Source organism: Periophthalmus magnuspinnatus, chromosome 14 (assembly GCF_009829125.3).
Source record: "Periophthalmus magnuspinnatus isolate fPerMag1 chromosome 14, fPerMag1.2.pri, whole genome shotgun sequence".
NCBI classification, from domain to species: Eukaryota; Metazoa; Chordata; class Actinopteri; order Gobiiformes; family Gobiidae; genus Periophthalmus; species Periophthalmus magnuspinnatus.
The window spans coordinates 31,323,228-31,340,546 of NC_047139.1; the positions used below are offsets into that span (position 1 = coordinate 31,323,228).

At 37.9% G+C, this 17,319-nt stretch overlaps 1 protein-coding gene across 1 annotated transcript; it reads left to right on the forward strand.

Moving 5' to 3' along the window:
• The first annotated feature begins 650 nt into the window (after positions 1–650).
• LOC117381788 (serine-rich and transmembrane domain-containing protein 1) lies at positions 651–16,193 on the forward strand. The gene is made up of 2 exons (XM_033978808.2): positions 651–852; positions 15,278–16,193. Exon 2 carries the CDS (start codon positions 15,285–15,287, stop codon positions 15,624–15,626), a length of 342 nt encoding a protein of 113 aa, XP_033834699.1. The 5' UTR covers positions 651–852; positions 15,278–15,284; the 3' UTR covers positions 15,627–16,193.
• The last annotated feature ends 1,126 nt before the right edge of the window (positions 16,194–17,319 follow it).

A 17,319-nucleotide genomic window follows, 5' to 3' on the forward strand; every position in this document is an offset into this window, starting at 1 on the left:
CGCTGGAGGGACTATGTCTCTTGGCTGGCCTGGGAACGCCTTGGGATCCCACCGGAGGAGCTGGAGGACGTGTCTGGGGTGGGGGAAGTTTGGGAGTCCCTGCTTAGACTGCTGCCCCCACAACCCGGCCCCGGATAAGCGGAAGAAAATGGATGGATGGATGGTTTAATCCTGGTTCTATCCCAGATTATTCATAGTTTAATCCTGGTTTTGTCCTGGTTAAATCCTGGTTTACTTTTTATTCAATATAGAGTAGATGTGCTATAAGGAAAGAGGATGGCATAATGATTTAGTCCAGTTTAGTCTGGGTTAAGTCCTGATTTACCCCTGTGAAGCTCTTGTTTAGACTATTTAAGTGTATTGTAGATACAATGTAGATATTGTACAATGTGCAATGGGATCATCCATTTTCTTCCATTTAGGGTTATGTTCTGGTTTAGTCCTGGTTTAGTCCTAGGTTATCCATAGTTTAAGCTTCATTTAATCTTGTTTTAGTCCGGGTTAACTCATAATGGTACAGGTGACTGAGCTGTAGAGAGAAAGTGGGCGGGATTGTATGAGTAAAATTGCACTGAAGTTGGAATGCAGAGCCACGTCACTCATAGGCTGCTCTGCGTGTGCTTTTGAATGCAAGCTTATTCACTGGCAGCACTCACAACCAGCTGTACCGCGAGGAGAGCGTGTCACTGCGGATGACAAAGACGGAGGGGAAGAGGGGAAGAAACAGAGAGAAGGAGAGAAAGGGGCTGCCTCCGAGAAGACATCTTTAGTTCTGCTCCAAACATCAAACGGAACAAGATGGATTTTTGCACAACGTGAGCTGCACTAGAGGACGCTACTTAGACTACACAGGTTTGTAATACTATTTATTAAAATATATTTGTCGTTCTATGCAAAACTGTTACAGCTACAAATACAATTAAGTCTGAAATTATTCATATTGGTAAAATTTTGATTGAAAGCATAGGTAATTCCATCTTTCCTTAAATGTACTGTTGATAATCAGATGATTCATAGTTTTCAGCAATTCTTACTAAGTCAATTGATATATTTTTAGGAAAAGCAGTAAACTTTGAAGAGATTGATAAAAGTACTATATACAAATAATGCTATATTTTGACAACATGAATCAAAAATATTTACTTTCTCTCATTAATCCATGACATTTTTAAGTGTATTATTAATAGAGCGGTCAAGTGTTTCTGAACCATTCTAATCTGGTAGGACCAATTTCTTTTGCATAGCTCTCAAATTTTATCATTTTGTTTAAGTCTGTATCTATGCACAATTTTACAATTTCTATACCTAGACACATGTGTATTGGTATTGTTAGTTTAAGTATGAAATATGTGGTGTAACCATTTATAACCTCTAGTTTTGATAACGACCGGTGACTGTTCTAAACCATTCTATCTGCACTTGACGGCAACTTTTAATCCAAGTTTTCATCCACCCCTACAATACAAAGACAAATATTATAAAACACAGAAAAGACGCAACTTCAACATAAATGATTCAAGTGAAAAGGCCGACTCTGATGTTTCAGACATTCATCAACATTTCAGAGGCTCTAAGCAGAACACATGGTCGGGGCTTAATGACATTGTCATTGGGTAACTTGCACAATAACCTGACCTTGCATTCTGGACAATATAATCCATAATACAATATGGTTTTAGGGCACAATATAATAGATGGGGGTTGCTTGTGCCTACTGTGATGTGTGACTCACCAAAATGAGCTGCTAACAGGCACAGAGTAGACTCAATGCTGGCAGCATGTGTGAGGAATATCAGGGGTAATTATAAAGAACAGAAGAGAACGGGAAGCATGAAATATCTAAGTGATATTAGATAGTAAATACCTGCTAAAACACAGCAAAGCAAAAAGCAAATTATCACTGATGGACAGTGGCTGGACACCACTCACTGGCTTCTATTACTATGATGATCATTAGACAGAGAATGTCCACTAACTAATAGATACAAACTACTCTGTCGTATCCAGAACAATACTGCTAAGTCAACAAGATTTTTTGATCATTATTTTCTTTCTCAAACAATTGTCATCCAACCACCATGATCTGTTGATTTACAAAGACTGGGTGTCTCTGGACTGCAGGTGATGACTACCAATGCACTGCCGACATGCTGGCCTACTCATACTTTAAACTGAATACACTAGAGTTATGATTTATTTATTTATTTATTTATTTATTTATTTATTTATGTATTTATTTATTTATTTATTTATTTATTTATTTATTTATTTATTTATTTATTTATTTATTTATTTATTTATTTATTTTGTTGTGTATTGTTTGTTGTGTAAAAAATAAAAAATAAAAAAATCAAGTATAACTATTGTAACTGATGACAAGGTTTATTTTTTTTAATCTATTTATGGGTATGTTTTAAAGCTTTAACAAAGCCAAATTTACACTCGAGAACTATTATTACTAATTATGATTTACTTGTATTTTAGACTGGCCAGTTTAGATCTGGTTTAGACTAACTAGTTTAGAGGGACTAAAGCTGGGTGATATGGCCAAAAATTCTAATCTCAAATTTGTATTGCACATACTGGATTCTTGTCATATCCTATCATCTAAACTGCCTTCAATTATATTTGTTTAGATAAGTAATCTAATTCTAATAGTTTAAATTGGAATGAGATTTTTTGCACCATAATCCGGATTTGCAAGCAAGAAAATAAGAGTAAACCTGTTTCATAATAATCCTCGATTTCACAATTTTGTTATTTTTTTTAAAATCCCCATTATTATAAACACAAATGAATCCAATGAATATGATTAATTGCCCTGGCCTCCTTCAGACCAGTCATTTTGTGCTTAATTTAAGCCTGGTCTTTCATAGGTAGATTCTGTCTCTGGCCATGAATTCAAATCTGAGTAAGCCTTCAACTTGTTATGGCTCTTCATATATCACAAATCACATTGTATCAAATGATTCTAAAAGCTCATCTGCTCTCTTTTCTACACCTCCTTCTACAACCCCAATTCCAAAACGTAAAAAAAAATACAGAATACAATGATTTGCAAATCCTTTTCAACCTATATTGAACTGAATAAACATGATAATGTTCAAACTGATAAACTTTATTGTTTTTATGCAAATATTCACAAATTTTCAATTTGATGTCTGCAACACACTGGGGCATGTTTACCACTGTGTTACATCATTTTTCCTTTTAACAAAATAAGCATTTGAGAACTGAGGACACTAATTGTTGAAGCTTTGCAGGAGGAATCCTTTCCCATTCCTGCTGAATGTGCAACTTCAGTTGCTCAGCAGTCCGGGGTCTCCGTTGTTGTATTTTGCGCCACACATTTGTGAGACAGATTGTGTCACAACGTGAGACAGGTCTGGACTGCAGGCAGGCCTGTCTAGTCCCCGCACTCTTTGACTACGAGCCACGCTGTTGTAACACGTGCAGAATGTGGCTTGGCATTGTCTTTCTGAAATAACCAGGGACGTCCCTGAAAAATATGTTGCTTGAATGGCAGCATATGTTACTCTAAAATCTGTATGTACCTTTCAGAATTAATGGTGCAATCACAGATGTGCAAGTTACCCATGCCATGGGCACTAACACGCCCCTACACCGTTCACAGATGCTGGCTTTTGAACTTTGCGCTGATAACAATCCAGATGGTCCTTTTCCTCTTTGTCCCGCAGGACACGACGTCCATGAGTTCCAAAAACAATTTGAAATGTGAACTCGTCAGACCACAGCACATGTTTCCACTTTGTCTCAGTCCATCTCAGGTGACCTCGGGAAAAGCCAGCGGCATTTCTAGGTGTTGTTGATATATGACTTTCACTTTGCATGGTACAGTTTTAACTTGCACTTGGAGATGTAGCGACGAACTTTCAACTGTTGTTGTGATTTTGGGCGTTACAAAAATAAAATGAATTGAACTGTGTTAACTGGTTTCCTGAAGTGTTCCTGAGCCCATGTGCTGATATCCTTTAGACATTTATGTCTGTTTTTAATACATTCAATTCCTCAACTTTCCCATTCTTTTGTTGCTCCTGTCCCAGCTTTATTGGAACGTGTTGCAGGCATCAAATTAAATGAGTGAATATTTGCATAAAAACAATAAAGTTTATCAGTTTGAACATTAAATATCATGTCTTTGTAGTTTATTCAGTTCAATATAGAAAAGAATTTACAAATAACTGTATTCTGTATTTTAAGTTTTACACAGCGTCCCAACTTCACTGGAATCGGGGTTGTACTTCTGATGAGCCTTACTGACAGGAGCAGCTGCATCTCCTCCTCCGTGTGTGTGTGTGTGTGTCAGTCTGCACTCACACACACACAGAGCCACTCACTTTGATGTGCAGAATATCTGAGGGAACGGGATAATGGGGGACAGCGGCCCAGCGGCCCCTGGGCCTGCCTGGAGAGCGCTCAGGTGGACTGTGAAATTGTCATTCAGATTCAGAGTAATCAATCAACACGCACTGTGCTGATGCTGACATTTAAATTCAAAAGGGAAAAATAGTCTTTACAGAATCAGTTGTATACTCATATAATTAGACATGCATGACAGATTATGGGACAAAGCAAGATTAAATAATCATATCTAGAGAAATATTTAAGCTGTGATGCAATAATTTGTGTTTATTTTGTGCTTGGTCAGAAATCAAATAAACAAAAAGCATCACAATAATGTTTAAATATATTAAAATATGTCTTGGAAATAATGCTACTTTGTAAAAGAAAACAGATGATGGTATATACTGTCTGTATATACTGTCTGTACGTATAAAGTTTATGCCCATTTTACCCAATTCTCCATCATTCTCACTCATTACATTTGTCTGCAAATTGCAACATTTAAAAACAACTCTTCATTTGTCCAAACAAATGGACATGTAGCTCATTAACGAAATAAAAGTCATGTCTAATCATAATATTAACTTTCTTCTCCATGAGGTTATTAAGGCCATGTGATGTAGATAGTTAGCTGCTCTAAGTTTCTGTCTTCTTGCCTTCTGTGAACTTTCTCTGAGCTTTCATCATCTGCTCGTATTTAACCAGGGCCCAGTGGAGGGTTATCTGCAGAATTAGGGCTCAGCCTCGGGTCTGTTTGGGATGATCTGGCTCTGAATATAAAGTCCTCTCCTCTCTTATCACCTCACAATCTGCAGTTTGAACTGAGAGAGGAAATTTGGACGGAAAAGTCTCTAGCCATGAAACTTTAAAAATGGCTGCCAATTACCTTGTTTTACTTGGTTTAGTCCTGATTAAGTCTTGGTCAACAGACAAGTAACCCTGCTTTGGAGCCAATCTGGTCCTCTGGGCTAATTCTGGCTCAGTCTGTATTTGAGAGCTGCTCCTGGTTAAGTCTTGGTTTGAACCTGAATTCAAAGTTGAATACTAATTTAGACTCAAAGGAGACATGTCTTTGTAGTGATCATGGAGTAGTCCTCGGTAAGATCTGGTTTAGACACAGTTTAGCTACAAGCATAGACTGTGTAGTTGGTTTAAACTGGTTTTGTCCTGATATAGCTCTGGTTTTGTCCTGGTTTAGCTCTGGTTTTAGCCTTGCCAAAGCTTTGTTTCTTGTCTTGTCTTTGACAGAGAAAAGCTGCTGCATTCTTTAAAGTGAACATCTCTAACATTTATGGCATTAGTCGCCTTGTGCCGTCTGTTCAGTGATGTGGCAGGACTCCAGAAGGATAACTATGCACACACACTGTATTTAAACAACACTGTGGCCCAAATGCCATGACATTTCACTGCATGACGAGTTCCTCCATAATTTATGAAGAGGACAGCTGATACACTGAAACATAGATGGTTCCTTTTAAGATCTGATTGAGGGAAATATTACATCTACAATACCGTACTAGACATATAGATATAGATAAATGTGTTACCAAATTTAAAATGAAAATACAGTAGTCCAGATGTTCACTTAAAACAGATGAGACAAACTAAAACCTGATCAGTGACTAAGCTTTCATAAAACTTTCAAACTATTAAATTTAAATATGCTATGTTTTTATCTAACCACTCACCAATATATTTCACAATCGTATAGATAATAGTGTTTGCCTAAAATGTGTAATTCTGTACAAAAAAGTGCAAGATGAATATCTGTCCGTTTTTCATACAATGTCAAATTTAAAAAGCTTCCATTAGCATTCATCGCGTCTACCTTTTTGTTAAACCTTTTTGATAATGGCCACCATTAAAATACAACTCAGACTTTGTTAGCTTAGAATGCTTCACTTTGTACAGACAAAGTCTGCTGTTGCACAAATTTGCATTGAAGCATTGAAACTGTCATTTGAATAAAACAAGTTTGAGATCTACATTTGTAATCCCAGCAGGCTGTGCAGAAGAAGTGCAGAGGATGGGGAAATACAAGTCAGGATATTGCAACATTGAGACCTAATCTGCATAAAATGAACATTGCAATAAGATGTATTTTTCAAGGAGCAGAAATTATTGCTCTATGGCCCGGAGCATGAAACTGCATCATTGCTAAATACTTTTATGTCGTCATATTTCATAATCTCTTTGAAAGAGGCAAAAGGAAGTCTAAAATGATGGTAAAACACCAATCATCAAGTCATTACACAATATAGGAAGAACGGTAGAAAAGTAAAGTAAAGATCTATCCTCACAGTTGATGTGTCCTGGATGAACTTTGATGGCTGAAGAGGACAGGGTCAGAGCCTCTCATTAACCTGCAGTTCTAGCTTTGGGCAGCACTGGTCCAAGCGCATCCAAGAAAGAACAATGAGGAAGTTGTAACATGGGCCAGCCTCTGTCATTCTCCGAGTGAGTGACAGGTGGATTTAACCAATTACTATGTCTTTCTTTGTTAGCCCTGCAGCTCAAACTGAATTCCCTCATAAATGGTAGGCCACAACTAAACCTGGACTAGACTGGAACTAACTCAAAACGGAATTCAGAAAATTAGACTTGGGCCGGGCCTAGTGGCACCGTTGGGCTACCCCAGGAAAAAAGTGTGGACATGCCCCTGTGAAATATAGGTTCCTGCACTCCTTCCACCATTAGAAAATTTCATAATCTTTCAGTTCTGCTGTTTTTAGAGTTTCAGTTGATCGTAAGGCTTGTAGGGATTTTGTATTGTCACTTGGGGAATATGTCAGCAGCTCTGGGCTTTGCAGTCATTTATCAGATGTTATGTGGCAACACAAAGACAGTAGTAGCAGATTACAGCTCAAAGAGATAATGAGAAAATAAAGTAGGCTAAACTGCGTGAAACTGGAGCAGAGGAAGCAATGCAGTGCAATGTCTCAAAAGTCAGTAGAACTTTGGCTTAACAAACCACCAACAGAGGAGAAAAGAGCTTATTTGATCTGGAATAAAGAGCAGGGGGAGCAAGACAAGCTGCCAATCGAATCAGATCTGAGATGGGAAAACATATGCCAAGAAGATAACCCAGTAGGGAACAATCCAGAGGAGGTCAGGCTAACAAGACAAGGCTGACACAGAGATGGAGAGAGTAGAGTTACCTTGGCAGGCCCCTTCTGATGAGTGGAAGAGAGTGAGAAGACGGAGGCAGCGCTGGGGTCTAACAAGCCTTGAGCAGAGCACACATGTCAGAAGAATGCTTGGACTGCAGTGTGTGGATTATGCAGTGTACAGTGTAAGATGTGGTTTGATACTGTGCTGGTAACAGAAGACAGCAGATGGCAGAAAAACAAAACAACAAAGACCCAGACACATGTGGTGAGGGGTCTCCAAAGGAATATAAAATGACTTGTTCCACTGTAAACAAATGTGTGACTGTCAGTGTTTTTAGGTCATTTTCATACATGTTAGTGGCTCACAGCACCATGAGCCAAGTAAGAGTCCATCAGCTAATCGCCGAACGCTTGACACACTTCAAGCAGACATGCTAAAACAAAGAGTAACTGGATCAGACTAGGGTAGGGAGCGAGAGGGACTTCTACAATGTCAAGTGTCACTCAGCTTTAAAGCAGAACTAAGTAACATTTTAACCCATTAAATGTCTTTGTAAGTCCCCGTGATGGTCAAATATGTATTTTCAGGGTGTTTGAAATGCCGTCATCTCCTCTTGCTGTCCCTATGCAGGAACAAGCCTTGCAATATGGCTGACATGGCCCAAAGAGAGTTCTTATGGAAAACGCTGCTTCCTTTTTTTTTTTTTAATACTTGGCAGCCTTGTATGTGTTCATGTGATTATACTGCCTTATTTCAATAAGAAATAAAGAGAAGAAAAGATAAAAGCGCTTTTGAGTCTGCCCCCTGACAGTGTATACTCATAAGGGAGCTGCAGGGGGCACTTTATTGCTGAAAGTTACTTAGTGCTGCTTTAAATGCCAAGATGTGGTAATATAAAAGACAATACCTTGACCAAAGTAAGGGAGCTTAAATATGTTTAGAAAATACAATTCAACCATTTATTCCAAATAAAATCTATCCATGTTTATATCAATCAAGATACATGCATATTTAAATGATTTAGTATTAAATGATGTTATTTTGCCTTTTCTGAACTATATGGGTTGCCAAACTACACACCAAACCACACCAGACCCATTTGCCTCTACGGAATTTAAGATAGAAATCTATTTAACAGATCATTTGAACCTAGTTAATCTCCTTACCTCCTAAGACCCGACCTCTTGTATGACATGCTTTATTAATTTTTCTTTGTTATTTGGGCTGATTGGGACCTGATGAGTGTAAATGCAAAGAATTATATTTTTACATTATATAGTTTCTGAGAAAGAAGATGTAAAATGAATGTCCTCATATGTGGACTTTTTAATCATTTTGATAAAACATTTGAATAATGATTTGCAAAAAATGTTTATTAAGTGCATGAACACAGTAACATTTGTCCTGAATGTAAAATCAAAATGAGAAACAACAATTGTGCCTCTTGGAACAATGTGTCTCATGTGAAGTGCTGCTGACAGGAGGAGGAAGACATAATTTTACAAATAAATAAATAAATTTGTATGTAATAAATATACAAATAATAAATAAATAAAAAATCTGAATATTATAAACTCTTAAAAAGATTCTAAATTGAACATTTTTGCATTGTTGCTGTTCTTGTATGCTGTTCTTCTTGTTCAAAAAATTTGCATTGTGGCCTAGACAATCCAAAATGTGTTATATGTTCTAAGAGGTTAAAGTGGACCTGTTACAAGAGTAATCTTTACACTCCTGTATTCAAGATGTCATCAATCCCTTTTTCACCACCAGTAGTATGCTCTGTACTCTGTACTCTGTTCTCTAATTTTGTATTTTTTTTAAATCAGTGATACCCATACTGCTGCTACTCGCTAGTGTTATATGTTGCTAACCAGTGGAGGTGCCGACAACTCCTCTGTTCTTTGTTGCAATTTATTTGCAGTGACATGGGCTTCCATTGTTCACGGGAGATTTCTAAAGCAGAAGTCAGTGGACTTGTTTCTTTTATTAAGTGTGCAAATTGATGAGACAAAAGCACAATATGTCTTCTTTAATAATGAATAAAATGCATGGATCCATTTTATATATATGCAGCGCCTATGGAGATTGACACAATAGGAGTTTGCATCAGTATTTCTGCCGAAACTAAAAGACAATTCACAGCTATAAGCCTCGATATGATTGCAGCTACCACTGTGCCACTCGAAAAGTTCAGCTTGATAGCACTGCTTTAAGTGATACAAGTCTTTTATATCAGACCATTGCAAACCGATAGAGAAGGAGAGTGAGAAGAGATAGAAACTGCCACACAGCATGAAGTGTCTGCAACAAGACACTAAATTACACGGTGCAAGAATCTGATACAAGTGGCTTGACAAAACTTTAACTTAAAAGAAAAAACCTAAAACAGTGATTAATCCCATCACCTCTGAATGAAAGGCTGGGGAACAGACATCAGGGCCAACAAAGAAACCATTACTGCAAGGACAATCCACATGGGACAAGCACATGAGTCACACGTAGGATAAAGTGCTGACTGCAGGGACACTCAAAAGTCCGACAAAATCACATCATGAAAGAATGTTAAAGGAAGAAGGATAGGGCTAAGGCAAAAACAAGAATAAACAAAAGCCCATAAAGCTTGGGTAGGCTATGTTGTCTAATCCAAGTCAAAAATTGCAGTTATAAATAAAGACTCAGAATTGTTTCTATTTTATTATGGGAGAACTGGTTCGCTGGGGTTAGCAGATCCTGTGTAGGAGCAGTTTGAGGCGGGCAAGAGCCCCCAGGACAAAAGACAAATTATATCCAATATACAGACACTTTTAAAGCAACCTTTGCAAAATTGTTCATAGTTTGATATAGTGCCCAGTGCACACCTATCAACACTGAGAAACCATTTTCAGGCATCTGGTTAATAGCTGGATAGTACCTTCTTATGTTCAAAAAGACTTTAAGTTCATGCAGACCTAGGATCACATAAGTTTAGCCAAAGACTTGTAAAAAGAGGCACAAAATGATCCTAAAAGAAATTAGCTTCATCAACATTTGCTTGTTATTTCTGTGAACAAAATGCCAGAGGGTCCATGCTTAACCAGAGGAGCACTTAGAAAACCAGGCCACGCTCAAAGAAATCAGAAAGCACCATTACACTGCTGCAGAGGAGGATGGATGCAACATAAAGTTTATTAATGATGGGACATAATTTTCCCATTTAGCTCAATTTGTTGTTAATATATGGCTTCTATGATTGGATGAAATTACAACTGCAATTTATGTAATGAAGGCATTGTGATATGAGCACACACACACGCGGGCACACACACATGTGAGTTTGACCCCTCCAGCCTCAAACACACACACACACACACCCCGACACCTACACACACACACACACACACACACACACCCCCACACACACACCCCACACACACATATACACACACACCTGTGTGAGTCTGACCCCTCCAGCCTTAGAGGGACTGTAGCATGAGCTCCTCAACTAGATTATCATTTTAAAAAAACAAAAAAAAAAAGAACAACAGATCGCACCTTGTTGCCTGGATACAAAAAGCATCATTAGGCACAATTATCAGCCACTTCTGTTGACAATGAACTGGCTCCAACTGCATTTTCAAAACAACATATCATTAATGACTGAGACATGCACTGGGCTGCAGCGTGCGGGAGGGCATCAGGGCATCAGGGATTACTGACTCAGGGACAGAAATTGCATGAGGGTATTTTTACTAGTAAAGGAAGAGAAAACACTTGCCCTGTCACCCAATGGGGAAAAAGTGCAGCCTAAGTTCAGGAGGTAGTCTAGTTCAGGGGTAAATGCTCTATTTGGATTACAATGAGAAAGAAATCAATGTTTTAATTATCCCAGATCTACCCCAAAAACTAAGCAATTACTGACATAAACAAACAAACAAAATATGCTAAAATGAAGCTGTTTTTAAAAACTATATTGTGTTTTTTTAAAGTATTTTATGAATACAAGTGCACTGAACAAGACTTATCTGGTTATACATAACAAAAATTAAATTAAAAAGGGTCTACAAATACTGAAGCCATTGAATAATATGAATGATAACACCACATTTGTAATTTAGACTATTTTCACACTATTCAGAAAACACTGTTACTACTTATTCATTAAAAAGGATTCCTGTGACTTTGTGTTGTGATCATGCTCTGAACGCTGCACCCATTTAGCTGCATTATTGATGTCCTCATTTAGAGCAGCTGAGACTGTGATCTGTGCAATAGAACCACTGTCAATACTATTGGCATTTGTTCTTACCCAGCTTCAGTCAAATGGAGTTTGAAACTGCTCAACTTGAATGTGTGCGAATGTCCTCTGTGTACTGAGAACCATTTTGGATAAAGAACATTTTGGGTTATTGGTGAATTTAAATACATATATATTCGCTAATTAATTATCCTATGTAATATGTTGTGTTTAGGTTAAGTTGATATTATAGAATATGTGCAAATGACCAAAAAATACATTTTGACAATATTATATGGATATTTACTGCACATACATTCTATATTTTTTGTTGACTTTAAATGTGAAGCACTTTGGTCAGCTGAAGTTGTTTTTAAATGTGCTGGATAAATAAAACAGAATTTAACTGAACATGAATCTGGACATACATCATAATGTAAAGTACTATTATTCTCATCTATTATTAGAAGGAATTGGAAGTAATAAGAAAATAAAGGCTGAATAAGAAATGAAAAATTATCTTATTAGCAGCAGCAGCAGCAGCAGCAGCAGCAGCAGCAGCAGCAGCAGCAGCAGCAGCAGCAGCAGCAGCAGCAGCAGCAGCAGCAGCAGTAGTAGTAGTAGTAGTAGTAGTAGTAGTAGTAGTAGTAGTAGTAGTAGTAGTAGTAGTAGTAGTAGTAGTAGTAGTAGTTGTTAGTTAGAGTAGCAGTCTCGAGATGAAACCAGTGCAAAATAACTGTAAGGTCTTGTTAGCGTTTAGTTTTAAATCAATGGACTCTTCATCATTGAGTGAGTTATTCCATTCTCGTTTATGTTTACATGTCCTTATCCTGGGTACACATTACACAGTAGTCTAGTAACTATATACATATAAGAGTTAGATTATGAAGCCATCTTAAACATGGGTACTACTTTGATATGAGCTAAAGAACTGTGATTTAAACACTTACGAAAGCAGGGGTTTAAGAAGAAATAAATATATGAAACTAAACAGTGTGCAATATATGATCAAAAAGTTAACAATAGACTATAAGACACAAATGGATTTCAAGAGCTTGGGGAGATATTATGGACACTGGGAATCATAAATAATTCAGCCCAGCACTGAAAGAAAAAAGAATAAGATTTCAAATTAGAGCAGACAAGTTAAAAGAGGCAGCACTGGCCTGGGAACACCACTGGGACCATTTGATAAAGAAAATAGAGTTGGGGCATCTCGCTCCACTTTGCACTGAGGAGCAGGGTGTCAATTAAGGACAGCACCTCAAGTCAAGTACACTTTGAAAAAGACAAGTCATATGGAGCACTTTGGTGTAGCTGACTCCACAAAACACCACAAGAGTTCACATTTTTTCTAACTTTAGCTTTTTGATATAGTGCAACAACTGTGCAACACAACCATACATCAGTAGTAGAAAGTAGCTAATACTACAAGGCAATATAGAAATATAAATAGAAGCAATATGATTCAATTGAGTACATTTTAAATTATAAATCTGCTTAACAATCTATATGCCATGTACATGGTATGGCATACAAAAATACATACAGACAAATAAGACATCTTTCTCCTAATGAAATCCAGTATTACCTATCAAAGTTTTCCACCAAAAAACTGTATAGCACTTTAAAAAAGACCTATTGTGCGTGTCCGCTATATAGTTATAATCCATGACACCCTTAGATCATTATGTTATCATTTGCACATTTAAATTGCAATGTTCAACTAAAACAACTTAATAAATTGAAACAAGTTCGCTGACTTCTGCGGTGGGGGTGCCCAATGGGAGCTGTAAAAAGTCACCACAGATGACTACAGATCCCATAAGCATTTGTGCCAAAAAGACTATGCAACATTGCCAAATTCTGTGCGTATCATTGATTAAGAAAATAAAATTGGAGAAGGAAGTAAGTACGTCACTGTTGGTGTGTGCCGGTGGCGGTGAAAACGGGGACCGATTGGCAAGATGGTGTCTTGAAAATAAGAGAGTAAGGATTGCTAAAACATACTCTAATCACTCCACAAACAACTCTGAGAGGGTAAATGAGAAGAGAAAACAACTACAACATGGTTAAAAGCTCTGAAAGGTCGATTTTGCAAAATAGGTTTTATCCTGCTTTAACTATTAAGAAATATTTCAAATCACTCCTTGTGGTGTTCACTGCCAAAACAATAGGTGCAACCCTATGTTTTTTCGTTTTATTTTAGAGAATGGACAGTGAATGCTGGGATCCTCCATGTGGTGCGTGTCTAATGCCCGTGCAATGGTGGACGAGGTAGGCGGCTGCCGCAGTGACTAGGCCCATAGAGAGACACTGCTGAGAGCTGACCCCTGCTTCCCTCTGTGGTCACACAGTTATTAGCTCTTTCAAGTGCCTCCTCAGACATAGACACAAACACCAAGCTGCAACCTGTTAGCCAAACACATATGGGGCAGAACATTAAAGCTGCATTACCAAACTTTTCTCTTAAATGATAAATCTAGGTTTTCCTTGTTAAAATATTTTGTAAAAAAAAAAAAAAAGTACATTGTGAGTAAAGCAAACAACTGGGTGCTGTGTGTGAAATATTTTATTGATCAGTGTGCGTGGCTACATGACACTTTGGGGTGAAAGCTGACCTAGTTGTGCATGTGGACAAAAATACTAGCAATATGTCAATATGCAATATGTCATATTATGTGTATAATATGCAGGTAGATAAGGTATATTTGTTCATCTTTGTGGTTAAACATCAATACAAGCAATTAATAATCAACAATGTGGACTAGAGTGTTACAGCTATTTTCCTGTGCACTTTTAAAATGCATTCACTATTTTCCCTCTCTGTGAATTTATCTCAGGTAATCAGGGACTATGACTTACTTATCTATAAACTGATACAGTACATTTGACCTAGAATACTGATAGTTCACATATAGACTGACTTGAACTTCTAGCCTACCTACAGTGTATTGAGGCTTCAGGTTGGAGCCACTTACAGGAGCGGGTTATTAGTTGTGTTAATATAGAGCGGAGGAGGGATCAGACCAGGCTGTCTTTGTGAAAGCTGATTATGAGATTTTAATTTCATCAGATAAGAACATGGCTTCATTTTTGACCCAGCTCCAAGCTCAGAGCTGGAGAGGAGACTGCTATGACAAGCACTCCCCCTACTGTTATGACGCAGCTTCACACCTGACAAGACAACTGCAACTTCTTCCACCAAATTCATTGTATTTTCAAAAGTTAGTCCAAAAAACTCATGGTAACAATGTGATTATATTAAAGATTGTAACAGTTCTTTTCTGGTATAGAAATAGTCTATTCATTACATTATAAGCTGCTAAAAAGTGGGTTAACAGTTGGTAGCCCTAGCTGAACTAGTTATGTAATGTGTGGCTCAGTAGTAGAGCTGTGGCACATATGCATTACAACTTACTTGATCAACATAGCAGCCAGAAAATAGTCATTTATGCTCAACAAAGCCTGACAATATTGAAATTGAGAATAAATTATCAATAATTGAGAATAAATTATCAATAATTGTACAGGTAGTTGTTTGTAAATCCCACGTGTCTAAGCTGTGTTCCTTTGCCCACTCAGCGCCAGGATGTCTGCTGTGCCTCTGGTGGACCACAATGACACTGGACTTGCTCCAGACGCAGATAATGGGACTTTTCTGCTGCGCTTCTCCCCGACCTCCCCCTCCACATCGGCAGCTGCATCCTCCCCAGGCAGGCCAGGGAATGTTTACGTGTACGTGTGGCTGTTCCTGGGCCTCCTGGTGCTCCTTCTGACCCTGCTCGTCATTTCTTTGCACCGGCTGAAAAACATCATCGGCTCGGCGTCTCCTGTCCCGGACTGTAGCAGTGAGGCAGGCAGCTCCTTCACCAACATGGAGATCTGTAGTCTCTCCTCGCAGCGCTCCACCATCTCCACTCTGTCCCAATAGTGAGGGAAAGTCATTGGAAAGTCTTTGGAAAGTCAGAGCCATGGTTCATCATGCATGCACCAATATACAAACAATGGAACAAAGCTGTCCAGATTTCTCCTGCATGTAAACCCGTAAGAGTAGGTGGCCACTATAGTAATGTTGGCAAAGTTTGTGAAATAAAATAATGTGTTAATATTGGTCATTTGGACTTGACTTAATGGTCAAAGAGGGCACTTTGCTCATAGTTATGGCTAACAAGAAACATGAGGACAGGATTACAGCTTATCTGAGAAGTGATGTTACACATGTTTTTCTTTGCCAAAGTTAGAGCTGGACAGTTTTTCCCAGATACTTGTTATATTACTTTTATTCTAGAAATGTAGGGTACATTGTATTTGGTAACAGGGATTCAGATGTTGTCTAAATGCTTATTATTTATCAGTGGAAGCCTATAACTATTTTGTGTATAAATGATCTAAGGATCTAAGTCCTGGATATAATCATGGGTTGCACAATGAGTGAGTTCAGAAGAATGGTACTGGATCGATGCTTTGATTTTTTGATTAAAAGTGATGACAAAATTGTACATGCTCCCTGTTTTTGTTGTCTAACAATAACCTCATTTTGACAGTTACTTTAATGTACAATCAATCAAGCAATCAAACAAAAGTCTTTGATATTATCTAATTATTATTACGTGTCCATCTGTGTGGAGGTGTGCATGTTTACAGTAAGAATGCATGATGTTCTAGTTTTCTGTGCAATAAAAATATAATAATGGAATGAAGGCCAACACAGAGACAAGCAGGTGGCAGACACCCTATTAAAAAGTTATAGAGCACACCTAAAAATGACCACATTACCATCATGAGGACCATACAATACTTCTGTTAGAACTGCCTTGAACATTAGGTTATATTTTATGACAAGCCACTTTGCGAACATAAGGTCAGTCTTTATTCTTCTAACAAGAAACTTACACTGAGAACTGCATTTGTGCAAATTACGCATAAGGGTGTTTGTATATTTTCAGAATACTTTAAAGAAATTGAACAAGATTGACCTATGGGTAAATATGTCAAATCAAGTCTGACGACCAAAAAATGCAGACTGGTCTACAGACTGGTCAGCAATTCATAGTAGTAGTTCTGTAGCTCTGCCAAAAATAGCATTTAATGTAAGTGCATTAGATGACCTTAAAGCTCTCAAACTGCTGCTTGGTCCATTGGCCGTGGAGTTGAAAGTATGTAATAAATGGTGTAATGGTTCTGAAGGTTGGAAGAAGTGCGGTGAATAAAATGAAGCTTGTATCAGACAGAAGGTCAAATGCGAAGTGAATTACAAGATGAAATCCTGCTTGTGAGTGAGGGCTCTGACTGTGTGAAGGACCAGTCTCTCATGTTTTTGTGTGCAAGACGTCTGATCCCTGCAACCTGTCTGAGAGGAGACAAACTGTCAGTCTAAGTATCTGCACAGTGGTGTTGAAATGCTATGGTTATGACAGGACAGCAAAACGCTCCATTTAAACAGAGATTTATGAAGGTTAATCAATCTTTGTCACAGTTTGGCACAAAAATCCAATAAATGTCTCATAGGGACAGGTAATACAGGGATGGTGACAGACACAGATAATAAACAAGAAAACAACTGAAACTGTCACATTTTGTTCCTCACTTCAAATAGACCAGATTGTCTGTTTCTGTTGGAGTAT